The sequence below is a fragment of the Cnephaeus nilssonii genome (assembly GCF_951640355.1).
Source record: "Cnephaeus nilssonii genome assembly, chromosome: 5".
NCBI classification, from domain to species: Eukaryota; Metazoa; Chordata; class Mammalia; order Chiroptera; family Vespertilionidae; genus Cnephaeus; species Cnephaeus nilssonii.
Genome location: NC_137076.1, coordinates 49,295,010 through 49,314,608, shown reverse-complemented (window position 1 = coordinate 49,314,608; position 19,599 = coordinate 49,295,010). Strand labels below are relative to the sequence as shown.

The window sequence follows — 19,599 nt, the reverse complement described above, 5'->3', positions numbered from 1 at the left end:
TCTTCCTGATTGCCCTGACTGCATCTGCCTGCCAGCCTAATCACCCCCTAACCACTCCCCTGCCAGCCTGATTGATGCCTAACTGCTCCCCTGCCAGCCTGTTTGCCCCTAACTGTCCTCCCCTGCAGGCCTGGTCACCCTTTACTGCCCTCCCCTGCAGGCCTAGTCACCCCTAACTGCCCTCCCCTGAAGGCTTGATTGCCCCCAACTGCCCTCCCCTGCAGGCCTGGTCCCTCCCAAATGTCCTCCCCTGCTGGCCTGATTGCCCACAACTGCCCTCCCTTGCAGGCTTGGTCCCTCCCAACTGCCCTCCCCTCCTGGCCATCTTGTGGTGGCCATCTTGTGTCCACATGGGGGCAGGATCTTTGACCACATGGGGGCAGCCATCTTGTGTGTTGGAGTGATGTTCAATTTGCATATTACTCTTTTATTAGATAGGATAGAGGCCTGGTGTATGGGTGGGGGCCAGCTGGTTTGCCCTGAAGGGTGTCCCGGATCAGGGTGGGGGTTCCCTTGGGGCCTGTGGTGGTTTTCAGGCTGGCCACGCCCCCTGGTGACCCAAGCAGAGGCCCTGGTATCTGGTATTTATTTATCTTCTACAATTGAAACTTTGTAGCCTGGAGCGGAGCCAAGCCTCCTGCTCGCTCCATGGCGGCAGCCATTTCTGTTGGAATTTATTTATCTTCTATAATTGAAACTTTGTAGCCTTGAGTGGAGGCCTGGGCCCGCCAGGGTGTGTGGAAAGCTTGGCTTCCTCCATCTCCAGGGAAACCCAAGCCTCCCTTCTGGTCGCTCTGTGGCCACAGCCATCTTGGTTGGGGTTAATTTACATATTTGCTCCTGATTGGCTGGTGGGCATGGCTTGTGGGTATAGGGGAATGATGGTTAATTTGCATATTACTCTTTTATTAGATAGGATTGATTTTTTACAGAGAGGAAGAGAGAGGAATAGAGAGTTAGAAACATCGATGAGAGAGAAACATTGATCAGCTGCCTCCTGCACACCTCCTGTTGGGGATGTGCCCACAGCCAAGGTACTTGCCCCTGACCAGAATCGAACCTGGGACCTTTCAGTCCACAGGCCGACACTCTATCCACTGAGCCAAACCAGTTAGGTCTAGTAATCCTAAATTCTTGCCATTTTTATTAAACAAATCCAAAGATATCACAGGATTACACTCATAAATTTTTTATTATATATTTCTAAAAGAGACTTTACTTACAAACTTCTAATGCCATTTATTATCTCAACCTAACATAATCATCATTAAATTTTTTTACCTACAGATATCCAACCTCCAAGTTAAATTTTGGCTAAGTATTTCAAGGTGAAAGGAAATTAAATTTATACATTGTACTTAGTTATTATGATCTTTACATGTACTTTAATTTCTGTATTTTTCCTTCATAGGTTTTTTTTTAATTTTCTTTTTACATTTGTGTCGAAAAACATGGTCGACTTTTCAGTAGTTTATCAGTCTGGATTTTACTAATTACTCAGTATATTAATAAAGGTTTACCAGAGAAACAGAGCCAATAGTATGAATCTAGAAAGACATTTATTAAAAAGTATTGCCTCACAAGGTTGTGGAGCCTGAGATGTCCCATGATTTGTATTCTTCAAACAGGAGACCCAGGAAAGACGGTGGTATAGTTGGAAGGCCTGAGGGTCTGAGAACAGATTGTACCAATTCCAGTGTGGGTATACAGGACTGAAAACTAGGAGCACCCAGAATAGGAGGTATATGTGCTAGGCTAGCTTATTTAGTCCAGCAGAGAGTGAATTCAGACTTTCCTCAGTTTTTGGTCTCTGTAGGCCCTCAGTGGGTTGGATGATGCCCACTGACATTTGGGAGGGCTATCTGCTTAGCTCATCCATGAATTCTAATACTAATCTCTCCCAGAAATCTCCTCCCATCACACCCAGAACAAGTTTTTCACCTGCTATCTGCATCTCCTGTGGCCCAATCAAGTTTAACATTATTATCCTTCACTGGTTTCTCCATCCCTTATATTTCCTATAAATAGGTGTTTTGGAACTCTGTAGAGATTTAGGTTCATTTTTCTGTCAAAACTTCTTCGCAAATAGTGTTATGTAGTCCCCTCAACAATTCTATGATATGTGTTTTGTCACTCTTTAAAATATATTTTTATTGATTTCAGAGAGGAAGGGAGAGAGAAGGAGATAGAAACATCAATGATGAGAGAGAATCATTGATCGGCTACCTCTACATGCCCCACACAGGGGATCCAGCCCACAACCTGGGCATATGCCCTGACCGGGAATAGAACCCTGATCTCCTGGTTCATAGGTCGATGCTCAACCACTGAGCCATACCAGCGAGGGCATCTTTTTCTGATAGTTGAGGCCAATGATAAATTTCCCTAGAACAGTTAATTCATTTAGAGTTGCAAAACAGATGACAGTCTTCATTGCTAACTCCTTCTTAAATATTGTTTTGGTAAATAATTTGGTTTACCAGAGATACTTTTTTATATAGGAATGTAAGGATTAATTGCTGATTGAACTGTTCTTTAAATGGCAATATTGTTCTGTCCACAGAAACCACATATGACTTAGATTATGCTGAGTTTTTGACCACAAGGACTCCACAGCCCATGTTCAATTGGGGGAAAAGGCATTAAATACAGCCAAGAGTGGCAGGAAGTCTAGGCATCGACTGAAAAGTAGGACTCTTTTTGGGCTCTCCTACTGCATTGCACACAGAGCAGACTTCAGCTTCTCACTTTCCTCACTCCTGGAGGATCACACTGCTGAAGAGAGTGTCTTGGGTCAGATAACTTTACAGCACAATGGAGTCTGCAGCCTCCCTGGCTGAGCTCCAGGCAGAGGCCAACTGCCCCATCTGCCTGGATTACCTGAGAGACCCAGTGACCATTGAATGTGGGCACACCTTCTGTCAATCCTGCATCCACCAGCGCTGGGAAGATCTACCGGGCACCTTTCCCTGTCCTGTCTGCCTCCATCATTGCCCTGACAGGAAGTTGAAGAGGAACACCCTATTATGTCAGATGATTGAAATTATTAAGCAGATCCCCACCTCAGGGAGCCAGAGGAAATTACAGGAAGAAAAACCCCTGTGTGGAAAACACAATGAAGTTGTAACACTTTTTTGTGACAAGGCCCAAGAGATGTTGTGTCCTCTTTGCAAAGACCCCTTAGAGCACCAGGATCAGTCCCTGCTACCCATTGAGGAAGCTGCTGCTAGTTACAGGAGGAAGCTCAAAAGATATATTGGGGCGCTGATGGTGGAGGTTGAAGATGCTGAAACGGAATATGAAAAACAAATTGCAAAGGAATTTGAAGTGCAGAAAAAGGTGGAAAGTTGGAGGAAAGAATTGCAGTATGAATGTAAAGAACTGAAGTGTTCCTTACAAATAGAGCACGATGTATTTAATGCTGGTTTACTTATAGAAGAGAAGGATGTTGAAGAAAAACTAACTGAAAACAGAAGACAAATTTCAAACCATATGTTCATGCTAAACAGTCTTTTAAGTGAAATAGCAGAGAAGTATTTGCAGGCAGATGTGGATTTACTTACAGGTATTGAAGATATCCACAATAGGTATGAAAAGCTAGAGACCCCAGCAGTCTTTTCATATAAATTAAAGAAGGAGAGTTGCAATCTTCCCCCACATTATTTGGGTCTGTATAAAATGATCAGCACATTTCAGGTAGATTTGACACTGGATCCTGAAACTGCCCATCCAAGTCTCATTATCTCAAGAGATAGAAAAAGTGTTACATATAGGACACCAGATGGTCTTCCTAATTTCCAGGCACTTACTTCTTACCCAGCTGTCCTGAGTTGTGAGGGATTTGATGCTGGCAGGCATTTTTGGCAGGTGGAAGTAAGAGGCACAGGTGAATGGTCCTTAGGTGTGTGTAAAGAATCTTGCCTCATAAATAGTCTGATATCACCATCCCCAAGCAATAGCTGCAGGCACATTGATCTTTGCGCTAGTATATGTGGAACATGCCCTAGAGGACATATCATGCGGGTTGGTATTTTTCTGGACTATGAGTTGGGAGATGTTTCATTTTATAATTTGAATAATGGGTCATACTTGTATGGATTCACTGGTAAGTTTAGGGAAAAACTTATGCCTTATTTCTCTACTGCACCTTCGTCAAAATCTCTTACATTTATTATCAGAGATGAATGATGAACAACTTGGAGGAAATTTTGTATGTGGTTACTTTCTTCCCTTGTTATTGAAAGGAATGCTTGTATAAAGATTCTGATTCCAGTTTTGATGTTTCTTGAAAGTATTTAGTATTCACCCTTCTCTTCTCCCTTTACTTCATGCCTGGGAAAACTAATGAGAAAGCCTTTGGTGCAGGTGGGAAGTTGCAATGAAGCAAGCTCCTGTAGTGCCAGTGTGTTCTCACCAACAGCACCCAGTAACCACCATAAACAACAAACTAGTCCCTTTTCCCTGTGCTCTCATTTTGGGACCTCCTCTGAGACCCACTTTACTCTCCCCCAAAAACCTCATCATGTGAGTAATAAACTTTTCCATACTCTTCTGGTATATGGTGAGTCATCATCAGTCTGAATAGTTGAAACCAATTTGGGATGGCTTCCACCCTGACCATGCAATCTGGTCACCACCATTGGCATTGTGAACAGGATTTTACAGATATGAAGCACCCCACCAGGCTTCCTCCCTCTGGCTTTGTGTTGTAACACACTCTGGTTCCCTAGGCAAATGTGTCCTTTCAGCTTTGTTCTGCATTTGCTGAGTTCTATGGAGTCTGTGTTATAGATTTAATTGACCTAAGTCAGAAGTTTCTATAAGAAACATATTATACTTACTTTTTATTATTTTCCATATAATTTTTTGGAAATTCTTGTTGTCTTGCTTTTGTCTCCTATTTTATAAACTTTTTATGTACAGGGATGAGCAAAATCAGGTTGACGGTAGTGTTACAAATAATACAGTAATTAATAAAATATCAGAATAAACTTTTGTGTACTAACTGTAAACATACTTTTGTTTAAATATCCTCACCTGATGATATATTTATTGATAAATATAGAGAGGAATGGAGAGAGAGAGAAAGAGAGAGAGAGAGACATTGATGTGAGAGAGAAACAGCCATCGGTTGCTTCCCATAGGCGCCACGACCAGGGATTGAACATGAAACCTATGTGCCATGACTGGGAATTGAACCTGCATCATTTTGGTGTTTGAGACAACATTTCAATAAACTGAGCCACCTGGCCGGGGCTATAAACCTACCTTTGACCATCCTGTGTGACCTGTGTTACATGGAAACCCCTGGTTGGGCTTGGGCTGCCTGTCGCTGTGTCCAATAATGGAGGCAGGGTTGAATCATCATATTAGGTGTTTATTGAGAAGGCTAGACAGCCAAGAAGACAAGTTGCTTACAAGCATCAAATCCTGCCTTTCAGCAAGATTCAGGGGGGCAGGATCATAAAGGGGGAGGGGCTGGGGTGAGGAATGCAGCTACATGCTGGCCCAGGGGTGCTCAGACATCAGTTCTTGTAATTAGTCATCAGGCCAGGAGATGATGTTGATGAGATGATGTTTTGACTCCTGGTGTGTTGGCTTGACCATGCTGGTGGGTTCTGCTTGCTGGGTTCACAGCTGAGTCACCTCCCCAATCCCTTCATACAGGCCTTGAAAAGGAAACTTTAAGAAAAACTTAACCCCCTATTCATATGTAAGAAATTTAATCCCCTATTTACATAAGTATATGTGTTCTAAGAATTAAAATAATAAGGTTATTTTTCAGATTGATTCAGGTGCTCGATCTATGAAGTTATAGGTTCCCCCTGTCACCTGCAAATGTCATATACTCATTTTTGACATTATGTGAAATTGCCAGCCTTTTAGAACATGCTTCTGTTTGGATGCCTGTATGTGTATTGTTTAAAATGCTTGAAAATAAAGCTTTACTTTGCATATCTCTGTACTATTTGTCTCTCCATAACTTGAAAAGATGCTCAGCAAAGTTTTCATTGAGGTGCAAGGGACCACTTCACTGACCAGAGTAGCCATGTTATGCTGTGGTAATCTCAGTTGCTTAGCAAGACAACCTAGTACTTATTCTTGTAAAGTGCAATATGGGTTGCTCCATTTCCCACCCAGGAATCAAATTCCCTCAGTCATGTGTTGTCACAGCACTGGGTCAGAACAGCTAGAGAAAGAGGGAGCATTAAAGGGCCACACTGAATCTTGAAGGCCAACACCAGAAAGAGACACACACTTTTCTCCTTTTCCATTTTTTAAAAATTATTTCAAGGTCCTACTTATCTGCAGACCGTGAAGAAGAATGCATGTATTGTGAGGTGAAAAGCTAATATTTGCCACAGTTCCTAAATCCAATTAGACATTAGTGAAATATACATTAAAGATTAGTCCTAGAATGAAACGTCTTTCATTATAACTTATAAAAAGATTAACATATACATTTACAATAGTTTCACTTAATCCTATAGCAGTTGTTTAATAACTTCCCCCAATAAAGAAGATATTTCTTTTAACTAAAGAAAGCCTTGAAACATTCTGTATTTGGTAGAAATATAAAACACTACTAATTTGAAATTTGTTGATTTATTAGAAAATGAATCCTTGAGACTAATGTGTAAATATAATGAGATAAACAACATAAATGGAGAGACTTCTGTGGATAAGTAGCCTAGAAGATACCTTTTTTAAAAATTTTATTTTAGCCCTAGCCGGATTGGCTCAGTGGATAGATCATTGGCCTGAGGACTGAAAGGTCCTGGGTTTGATTCCAGTCCAGGGCGTGGATTTCAGGTGCAGATCCCCTGGCCCTGTTCAGGGCTTGTGTGGGAGGCAACCAATTGATGATGTATCTCTCTCACATCGATGTTTCTCACTCTGTCACTTCCCTCCCTCCCACTCTATAAAAATCAATGGAAGCCCTAGCCGGTTTGGCTCAGTGGATAGAGCGTCGACCTTCGGACTGAAGGGTCCCAGGTTCGATTCTGGTCAAGGGCATGTACTTTGGTTTCGGGCACATCCCCAGTAGGGAGTGTGCAAGAGGCAGCTCTTAGTTAATGCTTATTTGACTTGACATACATGAACAATGTTTGTCTTACTTTATTTTCCATTTTTTAAAAGTTTGTTTCAATAGCAATAAAGGTGTTGTGGGAACTAATAGATGCGGGGGGGGAAAACTGTCAAGTATTTCCGGTATAAATTGTGTAATAGTGTATAAATAAAGTGTACAAATTGTACTTTCACTGCTGCAATAAGTTTGTGAACATTTGCCTATTTCCCATACCTATGCATTTACCTGTTTCATAGCTACCTTACACATTCCCGGTGGGAGAGAACACAACTGGAGAAAGCGTTTTCGGTCTCAAGTTTCTGCTGTTTTGGGAGCAAGGAACTGAGTGCTCCAGTGCCAGGGCTGACCAGCAGCCCCCAAACGACAGGACACAGTTTCACCGAGGGGGAGAGGGCTAAGGGATGACCTGACTGATAGCAGCCAGGCAGCCTCGATTGCCTGCCTCGTTAAGGCTTTTATTGCAATTTTTATCTTTAGATACAATCAGTAGGGAGAGTAATCTTGGGAGGACACGTGTATATAAGGGCATCCAGGGATTAAGCATAAGGATTCCATTAACACCCGGGGGTTTGCACATGCACAGACTTGTTTGGAAAGGTCGAGGAATAATTAGGTGCACCACCTTGGACACTCCCCTAAGTCTCTCTTAAGTCAGAATTCTGGTAAACAGGGCAGGCAGCCTTCCACATACTTCCCTTTTATCAGAATGTCCTCCCTACAACTTTTCAACCCAGCCTCTTGTGCTCCCCAAGAGGAGATTATTACAGACAATATTTTAAAGGAACAGCCTTGGAAGATGGAGATGGTGTCTCCATACAAAACAGGGCAGGTTCGTTTGCTGTCCAGTATAATAAGGGAATGTCTCCCTCAAGGGCATATCCAGTATTATTTCCTACAGGATTCCACTAGACATCACCTAGATTCACATGCACACAAAAATGTTTTCAGCTACAAAACTTTTTTTCCCCTCCCACTGTTAAATCTGTTTTTAATTGTGTTGTTAGGGGCAGAAATAGACTATTGGGGACCAGCTACAATGATAAGAGATATTAACCATTAACCACGATGGTTCTCTTCTGATTAGAGAAAGCACACTCTAATCTTTCTGAGAGTTGTATGCCCTGGGACTTGGGAGCTAACCTTGGAATGCTGTCCATCCTCCTGTCCCAAGAACTGCCTATCATTATGGAAAGATTTACAACCTCTTGGCTGAAACAATCTAGTCCTGGAGGCACCTGCTCTTTACAGCTCCCAATGCCTATTGCCTGTCATTATTGGAATAAACACTCATATAGATTCATCCCTGTCTGCTTAACTGGCTGAAGTAGTGAGAGGCAGCCTGGGCCCCTCGGTTGTCAGGTTAGAGTGTTACTGAAACTGTTCAAGAGCACAGACAATAGGGTGAAGACCTGGGCCAGAGTGGGTACTGGGTAGTGGGGGGCAAAGGGGAAAAGTGGAGGGGACATCTGTAATAATCTCAACAATAAATATAAGAACATCTTAAAGGTTATATGAAGTAGAGATAAGAGGATAATGAACCTCCCAAAGTCATTATTAGTATAACAACTTCATCACTTGAGATTCTGTTCCTACATGTATCAGATAAAAAGAACATAGTTTATGTCTTGAATTTCCTTATAAAATCAATTGGTATCTATGAACCATGGCTTGTTTCATTTGGTTTGAGCACAGAAATAGTTCTACAAAGTTATAAGGAAGAAGTCCCAAATTCTTAGCTCAAGGCCAAGGACGCTTAGGATAATTACAAGAGAAACCCCCATCCTTTCTCCATAGTCCCTCCTCCCAGTACCTCCTATTTCCTAGGGGAGCTGAGTCTTTGCTGGGTGGAGTCCTCATAGCCACACCCTCCCACCTTTACTCCAGTTTAGATTGTGGCTTCTAGCTCTGAGAGGATTTGTCTAGGAGCCAGCCCGCTCTGCCTCCCCCCCCCCCCCCCCCCAGCTCCAGATAAATGGGGAGATGGGAGGATGTGGGTGCAGGAGGCTGGAGTGTGGTAAGAAGTTTGGCTTCCTGTGCAGGTACTTGGTGAAAGGTTCAGGGTTGAGGGCGGGGGGGTCACACAGAAGGGACTCAAGGCACCTGGGTGCAGGTGGTCTGACTGGAGAAAGAGCCAGCAGTGAATTGGGAGGGAGCAGGCTTTTTATGGGCTCAGGGCTTTGGCTTGACACACGTATCAGATCCATAGTTTTGCAAACTACAACTTTATTTCCGAACATTGTTAACAATACACATACAGGCATACAAACAGAAGCATGCTCTCAAAGGTTGGAAATTTTACTTAATGCCAAAAACAAGTATGTGACCTTTAAAAGTCTTACAGGGATTGGAAAGGGTACGCTTATAGCCCTGGCTGGGTGGCTCAGTTTGTTGGAATTTGGTCTCTTACACCAAAAAGGTTGTGCACCACTGGGGTTCCTCGGCCTGGCCTGCCGGATCGGACCAAAGTTGGCTCTCCGACATCCCTTGAGAGGTCCTGGATGGCAAGAGGATGCAGACCAGGCCAAGGACCCCACCGATGCACCATCAGGGCTGCGGGGGTGGGGGGGGGGTGGGGGACTCAAGGGTCCCAGGTTCGATTCCGGTCAAGGGCATGTACCTTGGTTGCGGGCACATCCCCAGTGGGGGGTGTGCAAGAGGCAGCTGATCAATGTTTCTCTCTCATCGATGTTTCTAACTCTCTATCCCTCTCTCTTCCTCTCTGTAAAAAATCAATAAAATATATATTAAAAAAAAAAAAAAGAACATGTGAGAGTCTCTATCCCAACCAAACCCAAGTGTTTCCTACTAAGCCCCGAGGGAAGCCTGGATGGCTGCTGCCCCCAGCCTGCTTGGTAGAATATCAGTGCAATGAAGGTGTAACTGTCAGGTGGACCCTGTTCTTCCTGGGAGGCCTGGGCTGAAGAACAGAAGATGTGATCTGAGCATGGAACCATGACATTTGAAACCTGGGAATTCCACACTTTTTACATCCTCACCTGAGGGCATGCTTAGAGAGAGGAAGGCAGAGAGAAAGAACAGGAGAGAGAGAGAGAGAGAGGAAGAAGGTGTATGCATGACCAGGAATTGAACCCATAATTGGATGAAGCTTTAAGTAATGGAGTTACCTGGCAAGGGCAAAACATTTTCATAACAGAAATTGTTTATTAACTTAGTAATGTTTATGGCATTGACACCATAACCATCTCCCATTGAGCCCTGTGCCCAATTATATATTTTAAAATTTCTTTATTGATTAAGGTATTACATATGTGTCCTTATTTCCCCATTAATCCCCTCTAACCCACCCATTCATACCCTCACCCCCCTATTGTCTGTGTCCATTGGTTAGGGCCTAACCGTTAGGCTTATATGCATGCATACAAGTCCTTTGGTTGATCTCTCCCCCTTACCCCCACCCTCCCCTACCTTCCTTGAGGTTTGATGTTCTGATCGATGTTTCTCTGTCTCTGGATCTGTTTTTGTTCATCAGCTTATGTTGTTCATTATATTCCATAAATGAGTGAGATCATGTGATATTTATCTTTCTCTGACTGTCTTATTCCACTTAGCATAATGTTTTCCAGCTCCATCCATGTTGTTGCAAATGGTAAGAACTCCTTTTTTTACTGCAGCATAGTATTCCATTGTGTAGATGTATCACAGTTTTTTAATCCACTCATCTGCTGATGGGCACTTAGGCTGTTTCCAAATCTTAGCTATTGTAAATTGTGCTGCTATGAACATAGGGGTGCATATATCCTTTCTGACTGGTGTTTCTAGTTTCTTGGGATATATTTCTAGAAGTGGGATCACTGGGTCAAATGGGAGTTCCATTTTTAGTTTTTTGAGGAAACTCCATACTGTTCTCCACAGTGGCTGCACCAGTCTGCATTCCCACCAGCAGTGCATGAGGGTTCCTTTTTCTCCACATCCTCACCAGCACTTGTCATTTGTTGATTTGTTGATGATAGCCATTCTGACAGGTGTGAGATGGTACCGCATTGTCGTTTTGATTTGCATCTCTCAGATAATTAGTGACATATTCATTTTTGATCTTATGTGAAATTGTCAACCTTTGAAACATGCTTCTGTATGAATGTCTGTATGGTATTGTTTACAATATTTGGAAATAAAGTTGTAGTTTGCATATCTCTATTTGTCTGTCTCCATAACTTGAAAAGATGCTCGCTCAGCAGGGCTTTCATTGAGGTACAAGGGACCACTGCACTGATCAAAGTCGCCCTGCTATGCTTTGGTGATCTTGGGTGCTTATTCTTGTAAAGTGCAGTGTAGGCCAGCAGGGCGCTGCTCCATTACCCACCCAGGGATCTAACTCGCTCAGTCATGTGTTGTCACAGCACGGGTCACTACAACTAGAGAAAGAGGCAGCACGGGAAGGCCACCCTGAGCATTGAAGGCCAACACCAGGAAGAGAGACACTCTTTTCTCTTTTTCCATTTTGTAAAAGTCATTGCAAGGCCCTACTTCTCTGCAGGGGGTGAAGGAGAATGCAAGTGTTGGGAGGTGAAAAGCTGCTGTTTGCCACAATTCCTAATTCCAATTAGACATTAGTGAAATGCACCTTAATGATGAGTGCTAGAATGAAAAGTCTTTCAGTAGAACTGGTAAAAATATTACCATAGGCATTTACAGTAGTTTGACTTAATCCTATAGCAGTTGTTCAATAAGTCATGAATAAAGAAGATATTTCTTTTAAGTAAAGTCTTAAGACACTATTTATTAGGTAGAAATATAAAGCACTATTATTTTGAAATTTTGGTGATTCATTAGAAAATGAATCGTTGAGTAATTCTATACACAATGGGATAAAAAGCATAATTGGGAGAGACCACTGTGGACAAGTAGACTCAGACTGAGAGCTACCTTTTTTTTTTTTTTTTAGAGCTTCCTTTTTTAAAAATATATTTTTATTGATTTCAGAGAGGAAGTGAGAGGGAGAGAGAAAGATAGAAACATCCATGTTGAGAGAGAATCATTCATTCCCTGCCCCTGCACAACCCCCACTGGGAATGGAGCCCACAACCTAAGTATGTGCTCCTGATCAGAACTGAACCTGGGACCCTTCAGTGAGCAGGCTGAAGCTCCACCCAATGAGCCAAACCAGATGGTGCTCAGAGCTACCGTTAAAACAAATCAAAACACTTCTTTATTTAAAAAAAATAACCCTAAATAAATAAATAGTTCTTAGGACTTGTTTGTTTAAAAAAATATGCTTTTACTGATTTTAGAGTGAGAGGAATGGAGACAGAGAGAGGGAAAAACTTCAATTGGTTGCCTCCTATACATGCTACAACCTGGAATTAAAACTGCAACCTAGGCATGTACCCTGACTGGGAATCAAACTGGCCACCTTTTGGGACAATGCTCAGCCACCTGAACCAAATGGCCAGGGCCCAGGAGTTACTCAACTGATGGGTGTGACATTGTGACATCCAGTGATGACAATAGGGTATGTTTACAGTAGACACTCACACATTCAATTCACGTGTAACAATGTTTCAACAGGCACAAATTCAGTTGCTATGGTTACTTAAACAACCCAAGTACATCACGGGTTTAGATTTCAGTTAAACATGGCATGTGAACTGTAATTCTTAAAGTAGGAATAATATGGACCCAGAGGGTGGGGCCTCCAGCCCCAGAGGATTACTCTCCTCAGCAGTTCATCACTTACAAAGTCTGCCTTCCACACAACAGTACCACACAACTAAGCTGTTTTCTGCCACTATACAACAATAGTCAACTTTTCTTCAGTGTCATATAACCCTTTCCTCATTTTCCTCTGAGTTGTCATCAAAGGTCCTTTCACATTCATTTTTCTACCAACATTTTCCAGAAAAAATATGTCTTCTCCAGGACTGTTGGTAAAGGCATCACTGTTGGTGTGGTAAATCCCATTTTTGTGGGTAGAAAGGGTTAGAATACAGAAATACTTTGCCTGATGGAATTGACTTAAGGAGACAATTGTTCTCCATGGATGATATCTTTTAGAACAGGAAATTTCACATATTTATATCCTAGTCTCCTCTTCACACTGTAACCAAAAGCAGTCTTATACCTAAGCTTACAACTTGATTGAAACAGTTTTTAGTGATTTCATTAGTCATCTTACAGCAAAGTCCCTTGAATACTATTTAGTCTTCAGGTCACTTTGCTTAATGACTCTGTTCTTGGCAATGAGATTAACTAGAATCAACTGTGATTCTGTACTAGTGTTTTGCTTTGTAGGAATCACTGTTTCACAGATTGGTAGCATATGATGTTTTAACTTTTTTTTTTTTTTTTTTTTTACAGAGAGGAATGGAGAGGGATAGAGAGTTAGAAACATCGGTGAGAGAAAAACATTGATTAGCTGCCTCCTGTACACCTCCTACTCAGGATGTGCCCGCAACCAAGGTCCATGCCCTTGACCAGAATCAAACCTGGGACCTTTCAGTCCACAGGCTCATGCTGTTTTAACTTTTTGTTAAAATACAGTTTATTGATTTCAGAGAGAAAGGGAGAAGGAAAGAATGATAGAAATATCAATGATGAGAGAGAATCATTGATCAGCTCCTCCTGCATGCCCCCCTCTGAGGATTGAGCCCATAACCCTAGTATGTGGCCTTGTCTGGAATCAAATCTGGAACCCTTCACTTGCAGGCTGATGCTCTATCCTCTGATCCAAATCAGCCAGGAAAAGATTTTACTTTTAATTTCCGTTTACTCCTTAGCAAAATGGGATTAAAGCGTGTAGGGAACTTCAAGGGATGATTACAAAGGTGCAAATCAGATTATGCATATTAACAAGGTTAGTCCCCTCTAGCCTGCAGGAATAAGAGTAGATCCCATCAACCAGCCTTCTGAACATTCTCATACCCCCAGTCTGGCCCACTTGTCCCACCTCCAGGGAGGAGCCTTGGTGGGTGAGGTCTTAAAGAGATTCACCCTTCCTATGGTATATATAGGCCAGGGTTACATTATTAACCACTTAACTGTTAGGAGCCTGGCTTCCGAGACTCTTCTTGGAGACACACTTCAGGGACTCAAGGGATCAGGCTCCAGGTAAGCTGGGAGTCGGGATGATACAGGTGCAGGAGGTGGGACCAAACTGGGAACCATGGAGGTATTGCTCCCCACCCTTTGCTTTCTGGTTGGCTATTCTAGCAGGGCCTTGACATTACCTCACAAGCCAATCATGTCTTGGATTCAGGTTATATTAAGACACATGCTTTAATTATTGCTAGTGTCCCTAGATTAGCCTTGCCCTATGTCATTTAAATGCTTGTTAAAATATAGATAACAGGATCGCAATCTGACCTACGGGGTGCCAAAATCTGCACATGCAAAGTCCCCTAACAGGCTGGTCTGAAGCTGCCTGTGGGAATCCTCTTCTAGAATGTCTCAGTGTCTGGTGTCAAATTCTTTTTATTTAAAACCAGAGGTTCCAAGAGGTTTACCTAATTGAAGTGTATGCTGACACCAAACTGAAAGGGAAGTTGAGTGTTATTTTCCTGTTGCATGTGTCTCTGAAAGAATAGGGGATCAAAAAACCCACCCCAATGACACAGGCAGACAGTTCAGACCTGAAATCCAGACCACATAACTACAAGCAGATGGAACTTGAATGCCAGCCTTGGTCTTCCCTTAATCTCAATTTATCTCCAAGGAAGAGATTTGTTGGGTGGGGATAGGATGTGGGAACAGGAAAGCAGATGATAGATTTGGAGTGGAGAAAGGGGACCACTTTGAAACAACTGTGAGGAAGAAAGGAGATGGTATGGATCTGAGGTCTGAGGTGAAGGCAAAAGGGATAAAGCTTAAGGAAGAGAGTAGGAGAAAGCTTCTTGGCTAGAAGAGTGCACAGAAACAATGAAACAAAATTCAAATGTTTATTTTTTAAAGTAAATTATAGAATATTTTAGAATAGGAGAGGAAATTTTATTAACTCATGTATGAAGAACCCATATTCTTTAATCTTTTGCAACTTCTACCTAGAGTGGTATCAACCTTTTGCCATTTCTGAGCAGGAAATCGCTACCATTTTGTCTGTAAAATTTTCATTATCCATTTCTAAAAAAGACTTAATTTACATACTTCTACATTAAAATTTTTAATTATTTTCTTTTATTTATTTTTTTATAGAGAGTGAGAGGTTGGGTGAAGACAGAGAGAGAAAGAGAGAGAGAGATTGAAAATTAGAAAGACACTTTTTTATTTTCTCTTTATATTTGTGTTGAAACAATATAAAAGAATTTTCAGTAGAGTTTATTACAGTTTGGATTTTACTGATTACCTAAATCTATGTATTATTATAGGTTTACCAGAGAAACAGAACCAATAGTATGTGTCTGGAAAGACATTTATTAAAAAGTATTGGTTAACAAGGTTGTGGACCCTGAGATATCCTATGATCTGTGTTCTACTGTAAGCAAGAAACCCAAGAATGTTGGTTGTGTAGTTGGAAGGCCTGAGAGAAGATGGTAGATTTCAGTGCGAGTCTTAATGGCTAAGAACCAGGATAACCAGAATAGGAGGTGGATGTGCTAGCTGATATCTGTTTTTTATTATTTATTTTTTAGAGAGGTAGGGAGAGAGAGAGAATGCCAGAGAATGTGAAAGAGATACCTTGATTAGTTGCCTCTCTTACATGACCCCACTGCAGATGGAACCCTTGAACTTGTGGTGCATGGGACAACACTCCAACAAACTGAGCACTCTGATCACTCTTTTATAAAAAATACATATATTTTTTTCTATTTATTAATTGGTTTTTACTGTGAGGAGAATGGTGTGAAGAGAGGGAGAAAGAGAGAGAGATTTGTTCCACTTGTTTTTGCATTCATTGCCCTGGCCACAAACTGAACCTGAAATCTTGACACATCTGGACCATACTCCAACCAACTGAGCTACTGGCTAATATCACTTTTTCCCCAAAAAAATATTTTGCTTACTTTAATGAAGCTGATACAGTCAATTTCCATTTAAAACCCATATCCAATGACACAAAGTACAAATAAAATAAAAAAGAGCAGTGTTCTTGTCGCACACACTTCTGCGTGAATAATTTTAATAAATGCTAATGAAAATTGAAACTCTTGCTGGGCCGGTGTGACTCAGTGGTTGAGCATCAACCCATGAACCAGGAGGTCCCGAGTTCGATTCCCGGTCAGGGCACATGCCCGGGTTGCAGGCTCCATCCTCAATAGGGGGCGTGCAGGAGGCATCCAATCCATGATTCTCTCTCCTCATTGTTGTTTCTCTCTCTCTCTCTCTCTCTCTCTCTCTCTCTCTCTCTCTCTCTCTCTCCCTCTCTCTCTCTCTCTCTCTGCCTTCCTCTCTGAAATCAGTAAAAAAATAAAATAAAATTGAAACTCTTCTGGGATCTTCTAACAAGATTTTTCTTTACTTTTAAAATGCTTTCTCTACAGTGAAGCCATCTTTGGTGTCAGTCTTTACTCTCACCTTATCTGTCATCTTGACTCCAACCTGATAGTCTCTTCTTTTGGTCAGACTTTCAGATTTTAAAAGTAGCTTCAAGCTGAGGGAAGGTCAGTTTTCCACAGTTCACTTCACTGAAAAACTCCCACCTCCCACTGAAAGTCATAGTCCAGGAGTGAAGCAATCACTTGCTAGGATTTCCAGGCCAATTAGAAGTATTATGATCACTTGCATTGGTCCACCTCATTTATCACAAACCTCAAAATGCACAGTCCTGAAAAGGGTGGTCTCCCTGTGCACACACATAATATTTCAAAAGGAGAGGGCAATATGAAGGAGGCTGAGGCTTGATCACCCAAATTCAGCACAATGAAATCAAACAATAATGAATAATGGGTACTAGAATTCAAATTACCAGAGGTTTTAAAGAGTCTGCAGGGGGTGTCACTTTTGCATTTCATTTGGAACACCACATTACAAAAGAATTATTTTTAACAATAAGAAAGGATTGAGGGGGGAAAAAAAGAATATCTAAATCATTGAATGACCCCCTGTTGTTCCTGATAAACTTCACTCACATCTTCTTCCTCCATTGCCAGTTCTCTTGGAGTGTGATTCTCTGACCTTCCAAGAGAAACGTGAGCGGATTCATTGGAACTCCCATCTTAGACAGCATGATTCTTTAGGTTTCTTGAAGTGTGTTGCCATTTTCACTTTAAAATGAATCTCACTGCTGTCCTGTCCAATGACTTTGAGTTGAATGCATTCTCCTTCCTTCTTATTCCCCAAGTCCTCAGTTGAGGGTTGTTGTTTTTTTAAATATATTTTTATTGATTTCAGAGAGGAAGTAAAAGGGAGAGAGAGATAGAAGAATGAATGATGAGCAAGAATTGTTGATTGGCTGCCTCTTGCACACCCCCTACTGGGGATGGAGCCCACAAGCCAGGCATGTACCCTTGACTGGAATAGAATATGGACCCTTCAGTCTGCAGGCTGATGCTCTATCCAAGGAATGAAACTGGCTAGAGCCTCAGTTGAGTGTTTTGCCTCCTGGCCAGACATTATGATAGTGCTTCAACTGGGGTCTCCACACAGAAGCAGCCTCAAATAGGCAGGACCTCACTCCTGGGTTTACAAATTCTTCTCTCTTCCTCACAGCACAAGACAATTTTGTGATGGTTGAGGACAATGATAAATTTGCCTAGATTGTCTAATTCCTTTTAAGTTGCAAAATAGATAGACTTTACTTCTAACTCCTTCTTAAATATTGTGATGATAAATGAATTGGTCTATGTGACATACTGTTCATATAGCATGGGAAAGATGAATGCTGATTGTACTTTTAAATGTTGATCTCTTTTTGTCCAAAGAAATGACTTACCACTTGGGTGGTGCTTGGATTTTGACTAGAGTCCACAGCTGATCTTCACTTGGGGAACCTGACATTAAATACAGAAGGAGTAGGTGACAGAAGATTGGACATCAGCTGGCCACTAGAACTCTTCTTGGAAGCTCCTACTGACTTCCGAAGAGAGGGAGACCTGAGAAGACTTCAGCTGATAGATACCTTCACTGCCAATGGCCTTTGCAGCTTCCCTGGCCAAGCTCCAAGCAGAGGCCAGCTGCCCCATCTGCCTGGATCACCTGAGAGACCCAGTGACCACTGAGTGTGGGCACAACTTTTGTCACTCCTGCATCCACCAGTGCTGGGAAGGTCTACAGGGCACCTTTCCCTGTCCTGTCTGCCTCCACCACTGCCCTGACAGGAGCTTGAAGAGGAACGCCCAATTATGTTGCATGACTGAGATTGTTCAGCAGATTTCCATCAGGAGGGGAAAGAGGAAAAGGCAAAAGGAACCCCTGTGTAAGAAGCACCATGAGGTTCTGACCCTGTTCTGTGAGAAGGACCTGGAGCTGCTGTGTGCCCAGTGCAGGGTTGTGTCCCACCACCAGAATCACCCCCTGATCCCCATTGGGGAAGCTGCAGCTAGTTACAGGAGGAAACTCAAAAGGCACATTGGGGCCCTCACTAATCACCTTGAAGTTGCTGAAACTGTATATAAAAAACAAGTTGCTGATACTTGGGAAATGAAGAGAAAGATGGAAAAATGGAGGGAGGAATTGGACTTTGAATGTGAAGAACTTAAGTGTTTCTTGGAAAAAGAGCTAGATGAAATTGATAACGATCTACTTATAGAAGAGAAGGATGTTGAAGAAAAACTAATTGAAAAATGGAAGGCAAATTTCATACCATATGTTCAGGCTAAGCAATCTGTTAAGTGAAATAGAAGAGAAGTGTTTGCAGACAGACCTGGATTTACTCACTGGTATTGAAAGTATCCAGAATAGGTATGGAAACCTAGAGACCCCAGCAGTCTTTTCATGTGAATTACAGAAGGAGTTTTTCACTCTCCCCCCACATTATTTGGGCCTGCATAAAATGATCCGCATGTTTCAGGTAGAGTTGACACTGGATCCTAAAACTGCCCATCCAGACCTCATTATGTCAAGTGATAGAAGAAGTGTGACATATACAACACCAGATGGTTTTCCTAATCCCCAAGATCTTACTTCTTACCCAGCTGTCCTGAGTTCTGAGGGAATGGAAGCTGGCAGGCATTTTTGGGCGGTAAAAATAACAGGCCTAGGTGAATATTTCTTAGGTGTGTGTAAAGAATCTTTCCTCAGAAATACTCTCGTATCACCATCAGCAAACAATGGATACTGGCAATATCAGCTCTTGACTCGGACATGTGGCCAAGTCCCTATAGGACAACGGATGATTGGCATTTTTCTGGACTATGAGTTGGGAGAGGTTTCATTTTATAATTTGAATAACAGGTCATACATGTATGGAATCGCTGATACATTTACAGAAAAAATTATGCCTTATTTCTCCATTGCATCTTCTTCAGAATCTCTTACAATCAGCATCATCAGAGTCTAGTGATGACAATTTGGATGAAATTTTGTATGTGCTTATTTCCTCCCATGTTAGTGAAAAGAAAAACATAATCAAAATCCTGATTCCAGTTTTGATGCTTGAATGTTGAAAGCTTTAAGGACTC

At 42.0% G+C, this 19,599-nt stretch overlaps 1 protein-coding gene across 1 annotated transcript; it reads left to right on the top strand.

Annotated features, from left to right (window-relative positions):
• Window positions 1-2,814: 2,814 nt before the first annotated feature.
• Window positions 2,815-19,478, top strand: LOC307099152 (tripartite motif-containing protein 75-like; the record flags this gene model as incomplete). The annotated part of the gene is made up of 2 exons (XM_079770337.1): window positions 2,815-4,082; window positions 19,373-19,478. The coding sequence occupies 2 exons, from the start codon at window positions 2,815-2,817 to the stop codon at window positions 19,476-19,478; spliced, it is 1,374 nt and encodes a 457-aa protein (XP_079626463.1).
• Between the last annotated feature and the right edge of the window lie 121 nt (window positions 19,479-19,599).